Consider the following 15060-nt stretch of genomic DNA (forward strand, 5'->3'; position numbering starts at 1 on the left):
ACGCAGAGGATGGGATAAACATCATCCACAGGTGGGGAAACGATCAGAGATGAAAATCTGTGCACATGCATAGGCACTAAACTGAACCGGGGAGCGCTAAGACCATCTTTTATCTTCCTCAGGTTAGCAAACGCTGTGTCAAGTGACACTGCTAACTGCATAAAGCACGGCCTAGGGGAAAAAGTAATAGAACCAAATACCCAGCCTTCATAGAGAACGTTGATAACATGTCTGCCAGCTAAATGCTTCGCTGTCGTTGCTAACTGTCAGTAATCCACAGGAGTGAAGATGGTGTGTCTACCGCATCGATGCTGACATATGAACTCGCCAACCAATGGGGTGACAGTCAATTCACGTGGAGTAGACATCGACAAACGGGGCACACTCCTAACCACCGCACTGCCGACTGCCAAACCAACATGGGAAATAACCACTCTGTGATCAAACACCAAACCGAAGTCACCCTGAGTGAGCGCCGCATCGAACCCATACTGCTGTCGAGGGAGCGGCACATCAGAATACAGCGCCGCACTGGACCAATATGGTTGAGGAAGCACTGAACCGAGACTGCCCTGTTGTTGTGGAAGCGCCGCTTTAGAATGAATCGCCAAATCAACCATAAGTGGTTGAGTAAGAGTCGCATCCAAACGAAGCTGTTGTTGAGAGCACATCACATCAAAGTGAATCGAAGCGTTCGCTTGAAGTGGATGGGAAAATAACACAACGATTCCACCCCTACCACCCCTGAAGATATTAAATATTAATTCCTAGTGACTTGCTGAGTAGAATCCATAATTCACCATGCTCACATGTGATATTGATGGAATATCATGAGTCATGTATCATGTATTTCATAATTTTACAAATGTTCATATATATGACTAAACATTAGTCCTTGACTTAGCGAAAAGTGCCATATTGCCAACAGAGGTTGCTAGGGGCATAGCTCTAATCACTACTTAAAACTGATTACACTCCTCACTTATGGTTTGAGGACTTCACACACATAACTTATATTGGGGACCAATACTTTCTGTTTCCTCCTCTAATTTGTAGATGTGAGCACAACACCAAATTTTGACCAGGTTGCTTGACTGTCCTTAAAGCTCATATGTGTTGCCTACAAGATGAGCATGATTTTACGCATTTCGTTCTTGTACTGTAACCTTCATTATATATGACATTGTTCTTCCACATCCATTTCAAATAATAAATATGAGATAACATTTCAAAAGAAAGTAAGGATTTCTTTTCCTCAAACTTTATCATGCTTCAAATATATTTTGCAACTGTTATTTGAAATAAATATCTGTAACATTTATTTTTGTTGTGTCATGACTGGTCACAAATGACATATGTTTTACTGACCTTTGTGACCTGTGTTCCCTTCTTGCATGTACTTAAGTCTCTTCACAGGGCCAGTGTTGTCAGTCTTCTCCTGGTTGAGCTGTGGCAGGAAGAACTCTGCGGCACCAGCATCAATGAATGTTGAAGCTATGGACTTGTCCTTGATTGCCCACACCACTTCACAACCCTCAATCTCATAGCTGTTCACATGAAACAAACATGTAATTTTCTGAATAAAATTGATAATTTATACTTATACTTTTATACTTATGACTCATGCTTAATTGCTTATCTCCTCTTCCTGGCAAAGGTAGTGGAACACCTGAAATCCCTTGAAACTCCCTTCTAAAAGAAGTGGATGTAAAATTCACACTCACCCATGTATTACCTCCCTTCCTATGCACATGGTCACCTGATCGGCCATGATACGGACTCCCTCCCATAATCACCCTACACAAGAATACGAGAATTCAGCGTGTCTGTTAGGAGGGCTTTTGTCATGAGTCAGGATAAGTATAAAACATCAATTTTATTCAGAAAATTACATATTTTTCCTTATCCTGACTCATGCTTAATTGCTTACAGAATCTGACGGAAACGGTGGTGGGTCAGACCATGCTAGATTGTGCTGTTTGTTCCAAATTATGTCCAATACTTTCCCCTTAACGGGGAAATGTAACGGCAATAATTCAGTCCTATTCTTCTCATATTCATTGTAGATTTTGGGGGGAATCACATCCAGTCGAACTTGTCTTCCATAGAAGGCTTTGTTGAATGGCACTTGATGACACCAAAAGTAGCTGGCGTCCTGCTAGTTTCTGATGCAACTAAGTGTCAAGATGTAGCAATCGAGACTAGTTGCGACCTTTCTTCATGTTTAAATATCTTCGTAATGAATACAAGGTCCTAATCACTCATGCTAGTCTGTTCAAGATGTGTGCATAGACTTTCCACCAAAATACTCCGCAGAGTGTCTGGCTTCCACAAGTCACATGATAAATCAGGTGGTTAAGTCAGTGTCATCGGGGAACTGTTAGTTGCTGAATAACGACAAGTGGCCCAAACTAATGAATGCTAGAGACGTCCTCTGTGGCTATGTCTCGTAGATAACGGTTGGTAAACACCGTGTTTGACTTCCAAAAGCAGCCCTCCATTATAGTTGATAGCAAGCAATTCCAATGTAGCGCTAGTGTAGAAGCCAAGGCTTTGACTTCGTGTGGGTTGGAGGCTTAAGGAGGATCCAATCCTGCTGCTTTATAGGCTCTCAATATAACAGCTCTGATCTACACTGAGATAGTGTTGCAGGATACTTCCTTAGGTGTCTCAGCGGATATAGAGATAAACAGGCGCTTGAAACGTTGTCTTCTAGACTTGGTATGTGCTATGTATATTTTCAATGCTGTGACTGGACATAATGATTAATCTTGTGTATCGTGCGGTCCTAAGACTGAAGACAAGGCTGGTATATGGAACTGTCTATCCGGTTGACCTGGTAGCTGATTCTTAGCTAAGAAATCCCATCTTAGCCCAAAATGTGCTGTTTCTTGGTGACATATCAAATTTCATTCGATTAAAGTCTAGAGCATGAATTTGTGACATTCTTGCAGCTGTAGCCAGGGCAAGTAAAAATAGCATCCTTTGAGTCAACATTTTAATTGAAGTCCGATCAAGGGTTTCATAAGCATCACCTGTAAGATGTTGGAGTACAATATTTAGGTTCCATGCTGGAGCTCTAAATATGTGTTGTTGATATTCTAACTTGAACAAATGTAGTAAGGCAGTAAGCACTGGTACTTTAGTCAGCTTGGTCCCTGTTCCCATGGTGACGACTGAGCTGAGGGCTGCTAAGTATGTAGATAATGCAGAACCTTTCAGACCCTTAGAATGATGTAAATAGCATAAATAATCAGCTATTTGAGGATGAGTCGCCTTGTTCACCAAAAATCCCTTTTTCCTGGCGTATGCCTCAAAATGTTTCCACTTGTCGTCATAAAGTGTGCGAATGGATTTCCCTAAGGCTAAGGTGACTGCTTTCGCTGCTCTCGCCAAACATCCTCTGCATTTCAAACAAGTCTTAATACGGTCCATACGTGAAGTAGAAATAATGATGGTTGGCCGTGCATTTGCTTTGTGTGGGTGGAAGAGAAGATTCTTCTACTCTTGTAATTGTAGTGTTGGTTGTCCTAGCTCTTCTATAAGTATTGGAAACAATCTCTCGTTGGCCATTAGGGCGTGACCAAAATCAGTTGTAACCTCTTCGTTTGCATGATTTTCTCAATGACTTTTGGTAACAGTACTGGAGGGGGAAACGCGTACGCCTTAAGTCCTTCACATGGAATGCTGAGAGCGTCCGTTGCCTAGGCTAAGGGATCTGGTACTGGCGACACAAAGGTTGTTGTCTGTTTGTTGAATCTTGTTGGAAATAGGTCTATTTGCGGTGATCCGAAAAAGCTTGACTGATTAGTTGAAATGCTTCCCGATGCAGCATCCATTCTGTTGTAGATGAACGAAGTGGACGAGATAGGGCCTCTGCCATGACATAGTAGGCTCCTGGTATGTGACATGTTTTTAATTGAAGATTCAGACTGTCGACTAAGTTGAACACTTGAAACGTTAAGTGTAGTAGAGATTGTGATCTCACTGACCCTTGTTTGTTTATGTAAAAAGCTACTGTTGAGTTGTCCATGTGGATCATAAATAACTTGTCTTTCAATGCCGTCGACCAATGGTGGATGGCAAGAATGACCACTTTCATTTCCAGCTGGTTGATGTTAAGAGCTTGTTCCTCTTCCTTCCAGATTCTTGCTGCTACCTTGTTTCCTAGATGAGCTCCCCATCCTTATAGAGATGCGTCTACATAGAGGTGGGTGTTGAATACCGGCTCAAACATATAGGCTCCTGCGCAGACATTCGATCGGCGAGTCCACCACATCAGAAAAGGCTTCAGGCTGTCTGTTCAGATGAAGGTTCAAGAATCGTTGTAAGGGACGCAACTGCAGTCTTCCTTGCACTGACGTGAAGAGACCTAGTAGACACTGCCATTGTCAAAGTGTTAACAGAGAGAGTAGACCTTGCATTATCATTTCTTGAATCTTGACCCCTCTGTCCTCTGGAACTACAATCTGATTCAACGTAGTGATGAATCAAATCCTGAGGAGTTAGATTCTCAAGTCATGCGAGTTAGTAGCCTGATAGTGAAGTCCAACTGTAGACTGAGTTGACTTCTCCCGTGATGAGCTTGTATGCCATGAAGATGCATCATTCTTCGTCTTCAGATCATCAACGCTGAACATGTTGACATTCCAAGGAAGTCTATTTACAGCTGGCTGGCTGGCCGATCAGAAACTGCCATTCATTGCTGCAAGCTTCCTGATAGGTGACGTTGCGTCTGCTGTAGAAGATCTCTATGCTGTCTGAACAATCAAATGAAGCTGAAGACTGCTAAACTCGCATGAAAACAACATTTTTCCATTGTTGAATAACTGAAAGTAAAATGTAGAAAACTTCCTAATACTGGCAAAAATAACATCATATTCTGCGCAGGACGTTGTCTCTCGAGGACCAGTCAGATTGTAGATGTAACATCACTGGCTTTCTTTACAGGGCATTGTCTCTCAGGGACCAATCAGATTGTAGACATGACTATACCGGTGTAGCAGAAAACTGATTATCGTGAAATCTTGTTCAAACATTTAGACTTGTCTATAACCATGCTGCTTGTCGAACACGTGTCTAGATGAGTAAAGTGCGCGAAAATACTTCGGCCGCTTGAAGCTGATGTAGACAAATTGTCTTCCAGGTAGATGTGTCAGATTTTTCCACCGAAGATAATACTGTCATCTCTTGTTATCGGAGGTGTAGTTTGCAGTGGTATGTTGCAGTCATCTCGAAGTATCTTCATGACGTATTCATCATTGAGAATTCCCTGCCTCTTCTAGTCAAATTGAAGTCATTCACCCACTGGAGACGGTTGTATGTGAATGGCTGAGGGTGGAAAGCTGCAGTTGTTCCAACCTTGATCTTCAGTGTTTACCTCCTGGACAATCCAGCATTAAACTTCTTATCTCTCGTTCTCTTGACTCTGGAGAACTTGGACTTGTTAGTGTAACGCTGCTTGAGCACCGTTGTCAAGGTGTCGATGGACATGATCATCATAACTTCTCTAAAGTCTTGGGTAATCATCCTTGCTACCTCTTCAGTCTTGTCAAGGGAGTAGATTCAGTCCCGCAGTAGTTGAGACGAGGTGTTCGGACGTAAACTGCTGATCCTTCTTCTGAGTGACTAAAGTTGACAGGAACATTCATTCTTCCTCATTTGCAGGATTGCTGAATTTGAGATGAAAGTCTTTTAAGATCGTTGCAGGGACTGATGATGATCTTGTATGCCTCATCTACATCTGGTGCTTTGATGGAGGGCTCCACAAGGTGAAGAGGGAAGCAATGAACGTTGAAAGGTGGCATATGTTGTTGTTGAAACTTGGATGCTGACTTGAATGCCGTAGATAACGTTCTCCGAAATTGTAGATGCCAGAAACATTAACACATATCTTCCTTTTTCAGAAGGTGAGAGTAAGTCCAGACCATTCATGATCCACGATGTGACTTCTGAGTCCGAAAATAGGGCTTCCTCCAGTGACAAATCACGATGGTGTCTAACTTCGTTCTTCCTAGAGTAAGACAAATTCATAGATCGCTGACGATCCCGACTGTGTGAGTCTAAGTCCGAAGGGGAGGGTGACTGCATACTGCATCTTCTGTGAATAGGGGAGACTGAAGGAGACCTTCTCTGTTGACAAGTCCATCCACGAGTGCACTCACGCGAGTGCGTGACATCACTCACCCGAGTTTAACTACTTGTGCGAGTGCACTCACTCGGTGTGGGTGTATCCTTCTCTGTACTGCGACCCGATGACCGGGACCTGGATCTTAAGTTGTGCGTCCATGCACCTCTTCTTCATCATCAGACATGAGTGCAGGTCTAGATGAATGCTCTCGCTGATTCTCAGTCGACATTGTTGAAGAGTGCAGTCATCTTTCCTGTTCCAACCATAGCTGCATAAGATTCATTATCTGCATTGTGAATTGTTGCATGAAGGCACCTGCGTCGAATGCATGTGGTGCATGCATTGACGACTGTGTTGAAGAGTTGTCTACGATGCCCGAGGCTGCAGTCGACATCCGACTGATGTCTTCACTCTGTATCATCAACAGAGACTTGCAAAAAAAACCTGATGTTCTTCTAAGGGGACGATCTCTTCCCCAAATAATTTCTTCATCAAAGAGGGATGATTCTACAATGATCTTACAGACGAAGACTTAGATTTCTTGTGCTGTAACGACCCTGCCTCAACACACTGTCTCTTCTGAGTCTTGGGAGGGGACTCGCTCGACCCTGGGCACAACCTCTGAGATACAGCTGGCATTTCACTGGAATGAATCTCAGCATCAATATTTCACCAGATTTACACATGGCTAATGTGAGCCGATGCTGCTTATCTCTCGCACGTCTGTGAACAGACCGTAAATATAAGAAGCATTCTGCTACAGACAAATTTGCCCAAAATTTACAAGCATGAACAGAACATGAAGGTTTACACCTCGGCAAAGTAAATGCTGGTCAACCGCCTATAGCCATAACCTGCACTGAAAATACGATTTCATCAACTGAGACTAAGTTTCAGTTGATGAAATATGTGTTAGAAAAAGGCACAAGAATCACAAACTTGTATAACACATATAGAACATATTTATACAAGCCAAAAACTGCATACAACACAAATTTAGTTAGAAAAATCAAAAGAATGAAAGACTTATCGCCGTATACGGGACCCTGGGTGCCTCCAGCCACCGACTGGGAGAGAGTGAAGTATCATGTCCGATCAGCTGACCATGTGCATAGGAAGGGAGGTAATACATGGGTGAGTGTGAATTTTATGTCCGCTTCTTTTAGAAGGGAACTTCAAGGGATTTCAGGTGTTCCACTACCTTCACCAGGAAGAGGAGATAAGCAATTAAGCATGAGTCAGGAAGGAAAAATAACAAACTTTCAATTGCTGCTTGGATTTTATGTGACAAGGAACATCCACCCAGTACATATAAACATACAGAATGGACACAGAAAACTACATGTTTCAGTGGCATTTTAGAAGTTGAGGTGTACAAATAGGACAAATTGTATGGATAACAACTTCTTTATTGCGTAATTGCGACGTTTCGGTACAGATTCTTGTACTGTTGTCAAGCAGGAATGATGCATAACATCCAGAACTTGTATATATATATATATACTAATAAAAACAATGGGATAACATAGTATACAAAGAAAACACAATTGACAACCGGAGCAACATAATGCCATGATTGGAGAAGCAGAAAGCTGGAGAAGCCAGTAGTAGACAAAGGAAAGTGAATGGAAGTCAGACATGTACAAATAAAGGGGGGTTACAATGAAGGAGGATGAGATGTTTATACAATAGATTGGGCTTAGTAAAGGAGTGCATCATAAGCAGATGGAATGAAGTATCCTTGGTTACGGTTGATGGTGGGCTTGTGGCGTTTGATGTGAATGGCTTCGGTGAGTTTGCGTTTGGTGAAGTCCGTTTGGTTGTTGGCTAGGATTGTGATGTCAGACTACTCTATTTGATGATTAGGGTTTTCTCTGATGTGGTCCGAGATGGCTGATTTGCTGTCCGAATTAGTAACAGAGGTGCGATGTTCTTTGACTCAGTTTTTGATGGGTCGTGATGTTTCACCAATGTAGCTTGCTCCGGTTGTCAATTGTTTTCTTTGTATACTATGTTATCCCATTGTTTTTATTAGTATATATATATATATACAAGTTCTGGATTTTATGCATCATTCCTGCTTGACAACAATACAAGAATCTGTACCAAAACGTCGCAATTACGCAATAAAGAAGTTGTTATCCATACAATTTGTCCTATTTGTACAGAAAACTACAATTTCAGAGTAAAACTATTTTGTTATACTTACGTCAAACAAATAGCTTATCTCTCCATCATTAAGATGTAGTAACTGTTTCAAATGCATATATTTCTTGTGAAGGATTTGGTACATGAATATTGCAAATCAGCATAATGTTTTTTATAAACTTGACTTATAATAACTGCTTAACTCTCATTCTCCTGAAATGTAGTGGAGACTTCCTGTACCATGCTCCTCAAGAACAGAAAAACATCTCATGCAAACACACTCCCACCCCATGCAAGCACACTGGAACCAGCTGACCAATCCGGTTGACTAGTCACTCTTTCCATTTACCCCCATAATGACAGTGACATTATTCATAATCCAAACCATCCTATATCATCAATATTAGCTATATTAACAAGACATTTCAGAAGAAAAAGTCACAATGAGAAAAAACGTAGATATGCATGTGCCCTGCCACATGCATTATATTCTTGCACTAAATTTTTGACAAGAAATATAAGTTTACTGTAATTTATATATTGACTAAATCTGACAAGCCCCTCACATTTCCAGCAAAAACCTTTGAAAATAGTAATTTGTGGTCCTGTTCACGCCTAGTTTGAAGGTCAAGGCTGGTTGTTGCTTTGTTTGTTGTTTACCACACTGAGATATTAATATTTAGCTATACGGAGGTGATCTGTAATTAATCAAGTCTGGTCAAGACAATCCATTGATTAACATCACGAGCATCAATCTATGCAATAGGAAGACAATGACATGTGCCAACCAAGTCAGCATGTTCACGAGTCTGACCATCCGGTCCCATTAGGGGCCTCTTTTATGGGAGTGAAGGTCAGGGTAAAACCCTTCACAGCATAGGGAATTTCCATATGGGTATATCATATGCAGGATGTCTAAATCTAAGATCTAAATTGGTATAAGAAGTGACACTAATGTCCTCTGGTTTGTAGTAACACATTTTATGGATCAAAAGAAAAGTACAACTCCATACACCAGTTCTGTTGCGATGCCTCCATTGCCAACCACCACAATCCGTCTTGCTGTAGTAAGTCTCTGTTGGAATACCTGAAGCATACAGAGAGCATACCCTGTCTGAGGAGCCAAGGCACTTCATGTGTCAGGTCAAGGGGTTTTCAAGGTATTCAGTATTTGATGAAGAGTACCTTCAAAGTCATTTTCACACAGTGAAAGAAACCAAGACTTTCATGAAGAAAGTTTATCAAATGACATGACTTCTGATTAACATCTATAACATCATGCATTTCTGGTCCTTGTAAGTTCACGTCAAAAGAAGCACAATGTTTTACTAATGAGGACAATGCCTCTAGATACGTTGATAAAAACAAATACGTAATTCTTACGATAGATAGACTTGTTTTTTATATTTTTCCTATCGAAACTTGAATCCTTTTCAATTCCCTGACTCAATCGTAATATCACTCACCCATGAGTAGCCTCTCTTTTCCCATGCATACAGTCCCACATGACCTGAATCTAGCTCTCATCACTCATTCCGAAATTAAGCCCACATTTCACCTTTCAGTGAAGCCCATAATGCTGAGGGGGAACAGTTGGGATGGCTTTAGATAATGAGTCAGGATAAGTATAAAATATTAATTTTAGCATACAGATTACATTTTTTCCTTATCCTGTCTCATGCTTATTGCTTATCGAATCCGACAGAATAGGTGGGGGCATCAGTCACCTAATGGGATTCACTGTGGCTGTCAATTAACACAATCTGATTGAAGCCTAATTGCATTCCCCTTCGGAACTTTCTAGTTGTCTAAATATTGAAGTTGGGTGATCACCTTCTCTTAACTTATTAAAAGAAGTAATTCATACCGGTTTTGTGGATTTAGATGATCTCGTTCTCTACAACATCTAGTCATCTTAAAACGATCTATATGATCCAAGGACCAAAACTGAATCACAAACCATGTGTAAGGCAAGGACCTTTACTCAGCTGGTGAATGCCTGATACATCCTCTGTGGCAATGTCTCATAAGATGTTGGTTAGCAAACACTGTGTGAGACTTATCATGGAATAATAACAATTTTTATATGAATTCTTGTTCCATGGATTCTCCACCAACTATCATGATATGGATCTTGGGTCCCAGTGAGGGTTCAGGTGAAACCCCACTTCTAACCACTTACCCTAGATAAAGCAACAAAGAATTAGTATCCACCACTACAAAAGAACCTTTGTCTCAGAACGTGAATTCTCACGTTTCAGTTTTGCCGTTTGTGTGTACACACGATGCGATGACTTTCTGCATCATCGCTTCATGGAGTTGCTGTGACACTTGTCGTTTACTTTCGGCTTCGTCTAAGTACAACAAGTGAGATTTGAGTTGAGTTAGTTTGAGTTAGTTTGAGATTTGAGTTTGAGATGTCTCCATTCTTGATAAAGTTTCATGTATGTGGCTGTGATCAGATAAGTACTCTATCATATTATCACCAACAGCTTACTGGATGACTTCTGTTCTTTTATGTTTTTTTCTCATTTCAGGTATGCATGGTGTGTGAATGCATCTATTCTCATTGTAAACATTCGATATTTTTCAAATCAGGTAAGACATGAATAGTAACTTTTCTTGTGGATCATTGAACTGTTGAGGTCTTGGCAATCTACATAAGAGAAGAGACTTCAAACATTTCCTGCTATACAATCATTTCTCCAAGACACATTTTAGTTATTAAAAGACAAACATTTATCATATCTCTATGGGGCCATGATATTATTCGCAATCGTCATTCAAGCCAGTCTAGAGGTGTGACTTTTCTCTTCAATAAAAATACTGAACACAAGATATATCAGGTTTATAAAACTGAGCGAGTGAGTGAATGAGTTTAATTTTACCCTGCACTCATCAATATTCCAGCTTTTTGGCAGCGGTCTGTAATTAATCAAGTCTGGACCAGACAATCCAGTGATCAACAGCATTTAGGAACCAATCACATGTCAACCAAGTAAGTGAGCCTGACCATCCAATCCTGTTAGTCGCCTCCTACAACAAGCACTGTCGCCTTTTGTGGCAAGCATCAGTTGCTGAAGACCTATTCTACCCGGGATATTCCCAGGTCTTACATGAAACTGGTATCTTTTTCTTGACTGGTATCATACTAAACAGCTGCAGAATGTCTGTTGGTAATAAATATGGTCCAAATTCTCACTCTACAAGATTTCTACAAACTGATTCTTATAAAACTAAAAACATTTGGCAATGAGTCTTGCATCTTTGGTGGTGTGTCTGTATTGAGGAAGAACATCAATTACCTACTCAAGTACATCAGTTCATACTTGGTGTTTTTCTCTTAGTACTTCCCCATTTGCCACAAGTTTACGCCTTAATTTCTTAAGGATAACTGGTAGGTCTCTCTGAATGGACATTTTCTACTCTTTAGTTTAGCTCCTTTCGAGAAACATCGTTTCTGTTACACATTTTCACAACATCAACTATCACTGGGCCGGGGCCTGATACAGCCATGTTGGATCAATCCTGAATAAGGGGAGCCAGGGAACATTCAACAAAAGCATGTCTAATTCATTTTTAACACAATGGCCTCAAAGAGCTGTCTTGTTGAGCTTTCGGGGTCCACTGATGTGGAATGCCATATATTAGTAGGTTGATTTTCTGACTATACAGTTCACAGATTCGGCCAATCTGGTAGGCTTAGTGCTTGTTTTCCTACAAGTTGAATGAGGTCTGGGAACCCACTTCTCTCTGGCCAATAGAGCACGACAAAAATCATTCACAGGACTTTGGTCTGGGTAATCTTGCATGGTACTGGAGGTAGTAGTATCAGTGGTGGAAATGCCTTCCCATGGTATGGCAAGAGTGTCATGTCAAGCGTCCAAGTTTGTAGAACTGGTACTGGTGAGACAAACATTGTAATTTGATGATTGAAGCATTGTGCAAACAGATCTATGAGAGGCCAACAGAGACTTTTCTAGTGTCTATTCTAGAACTGAAAATCTAGGGGGGATTTGTCGCCCCCTTACAAAAAAAGGAGGGGGAGGGGGTGGAAAATGTAGGAGGGAATACCTATATTACCATCTTTCAAAATAGTGTGGATGTACGAAAGTTATTGCAACCACCACCAGTGAAACTATTGCTCATTTTATTTTGGCTACAATAGTCACATATCATAGCACCAAGCTCATTTTGAGAGAGCCATGGCCATTCTTACAACCATTTTTCTCATTGTTGAGTCTCTTACTTGTGTGGTGACTTTTCCTTAGAAGTAGACTGAGTAGCGGTCTCTGTAATGGTGAAAGAGACAGGAGAAACCATAGGGGAATTCTCCATAGAGATCTGTGGCAATATTCACACAATGTTCACAACATGAACCTAAGAAACACAAATAGCTACAGCAGAGGGGCAAACATGGTGAAGATCAGCTGCAGACAGGAATGAACACCTGTTGAATAAGTGAAGAGACAGATTTTAAGAGAAATTTACATAATATAACACACTGTGATGCATTTAAAAGGCATGTAAATATAATCCTCAAAGAGACAAGTTTAGACTCAGGTAGCACAGGACTGTTTTGGCGGGAAAGGGAGGATACTTGTGGGTGAGGGATGTTGCAGGTACTTCAGAGAATTGAAAAGAATTCAAATTTCCACTTTACTGTCAAGAGGGGAAGGGAGATAAGCATTAAGCATGAATCAGCATAAGGAAAAATTTACATTCTCTTTGACCTCATATTCGGGTGACAACTTTTTCCATTGCAGGTCAAGGACAGCATTATGAAGCCACACCTACACACAGTAACTTTGCAAACAAGCTACATTCATGTTGTGACCATGGGGACAACTTGACATCACTGATCAATATCACCCCCGAATCCCTTGATTGAAATATACTTAATACGGTATCCATGAAATGATTACTTCTTCAATTACATGAAGAGAGGACAAGGTGGTGTCAGAGACTGACAGAAACTGAATGCACTTCACTTTTACAATTCATAAGACTGCCAATGGGTCTTAATAATTTCCAACTTTAAGAAAGGAATTAAGCTATCTGATCAGTGATGTAGCTATTTTTTTCAGTACTGAAATATGTAGTACTGAGTGGTACCTTCACGCTCTCTGTATCCCGAATGCCGATGACATGCTTGTTGCCATTACTGATCACCTGATGAACAGAGAGGACAACACGAGCTCACATAATGTATCAACTTCCCTGTCTACATCAACAATTTTGCAGTTGTCAAAACAAACATAGCAAATTTCGAAAGCATGTAATTTTCTGAATAAAACTGATATTTTAGACTTATCCTGACTCATGCTTAATTGCTTATCTCCTCCTCCCTGGTGAAGGTAGCGGAATACCTGAAATCCCTTGAAGTTCCCTTCTAAAAGAAACGGACGTAAAATACTCTCACCCACCAGTAGCCTTCCTTTTCACGCCAAATCGGTCACATGACTAAACGTGCTTGTCACTCTCTCCTTATAAAATCGCCCTACACCGAGAATTTTGGAATTCAGTGTGCCTGTGAGGGGCAGCTGGGAGGGCTTTCGTCATGAGTCAGGATAAGTATAAAATATCAATTGTATTCAGAAAATTACATATTTTTCCTTATCCTGACTCATACTTGATTGCTTACAGAATCCGACGGAAACGGTTGCAGGTCAGGCCATGCTGGATTCTGCTGGCTGTCAAAATTACGTCCAATATTTCCTCCCCTAATGGGAACTTGTAACAGCAATAATTCGGTCCTGTTCTTCCAATATTCATTTGTAAATTCCGGGGGGATCACATCCAGTCGAACCTGTCTTCTGAAGAAAGCTTCGTTGACTGGAACGTGATGATATCTAAAGTAAATAGCATCCTGCTAGTATCTGATGCAACTGAATCTCAAGACTAGTTGTGACCCTTCTTCACGTACAAGTATCTTCATTATGAGTACAGGGTCATAATCACTCATGCTAGTGTGTTCAAGACATGCACATGGAATGTCATAGATGGCATAGATAATCCATTATCTGAGGATGTGTCGCCTTCATAGCCGTGAATCTTTTCCTTCTCAAATTGTCATCATATAAGATGCTAGTGGATTTGCGTAAGGCTAAGGTAACTGTTTTCGCAGAATGTAGATGGGTTGCGATGCCATGCCTGTTTGATGTCCAGATGGATGTGAAGATTCTTCCAATCTGGTAGTTGTAAAGTTGGTTGTCCCAATTCTTCTATAAGTGTTGGGAACCGAAGTTTCACTGGCCAAAATCAGTTGTAGCAGTTTCGTCTGTTTGATTTTCTCGATGACCTTTGGTAGCAGCACTGGAGGGGGAAACACAAACATGTTTAATCCTTCCCAGGGGATGCTGAGAGCGTCTGTTGCCAAGGCTAACGGATCTGGTACTGGTGATACAAAGGTTGTTGTCTGTTTGTTGAACCTTGCTGCAAATAAGTCTATTTGCGGTGATCCAAATGTCTGGCTGATTAGTCCGGGAAAAGGGCTTCCTCCGGAGATGACGATCAGTAGTATCTGTCTTCATCATTCCGTGAGTGCGACACATTTGATGGATACTGACAATCCTTCTTATGCAAGTCCAGGTCTGAAAGGAACAACGGAAGCTGACGGCGCCTTTGACGAACTGGGGAGACTGATGAAGATCTTCTGCATTGACGAGTAGACTTGCATTCACCCGAGCGTGCGCACTCGCTTATGCGAGCGTAGTCACCCATGTGAGTGCACTTGACGTGGGTGGATCTCTCTCTGGACTGCGACAGGGTGACAAAGACGA

At 41.2% G+C, this 15060-nt stretch overlaps 1 protein-coding gene across 1 annotated transcript in view; it reads right to left on the reverse strand.

The window, feature by feature from the left end:
- Nucleotides 1-15060, reverse strand: part of LOC137287024 (pyridine nucleotide-disulfide oxidoreductase domain-containing protein 1-like) — a 43239-nt gene that overhangs the window by 22551 nt on the left and 5628 nt on the right. The window contains exons 5-7 of the mRNA XM_067819121.1: nt 13394-13450; nt 9292-9365; nt 1369-1547 (exon numbers count right to left, since the gene is read on the reverse strand). Of these exons, the coding sequence (XP_067675222.1) occupies nt 1369-1547; nt 9292-9365; nt 13394-13450 (310 nt within the window). The remainder of the gene's footprint in view (nt 1-1368; nt 1548-9291; nt 9366-13393; nt 13451-15060) is intronic.

The sequence above is a fragment of the Haliotis asinina genome, chromosome 6, assembly GCF_037392515.1.
Source record: "Haliotis asinina isolate JCU_RB_2024 chromosome 6, JCU_Hal_asi_v2, whole genome shotgun sequence".
NCBI lineage: Eukaryota > Metazoa > Mollusca > Gastropoda > Lepetellida > Haliotidae > Haliotis > Haliotis asinina.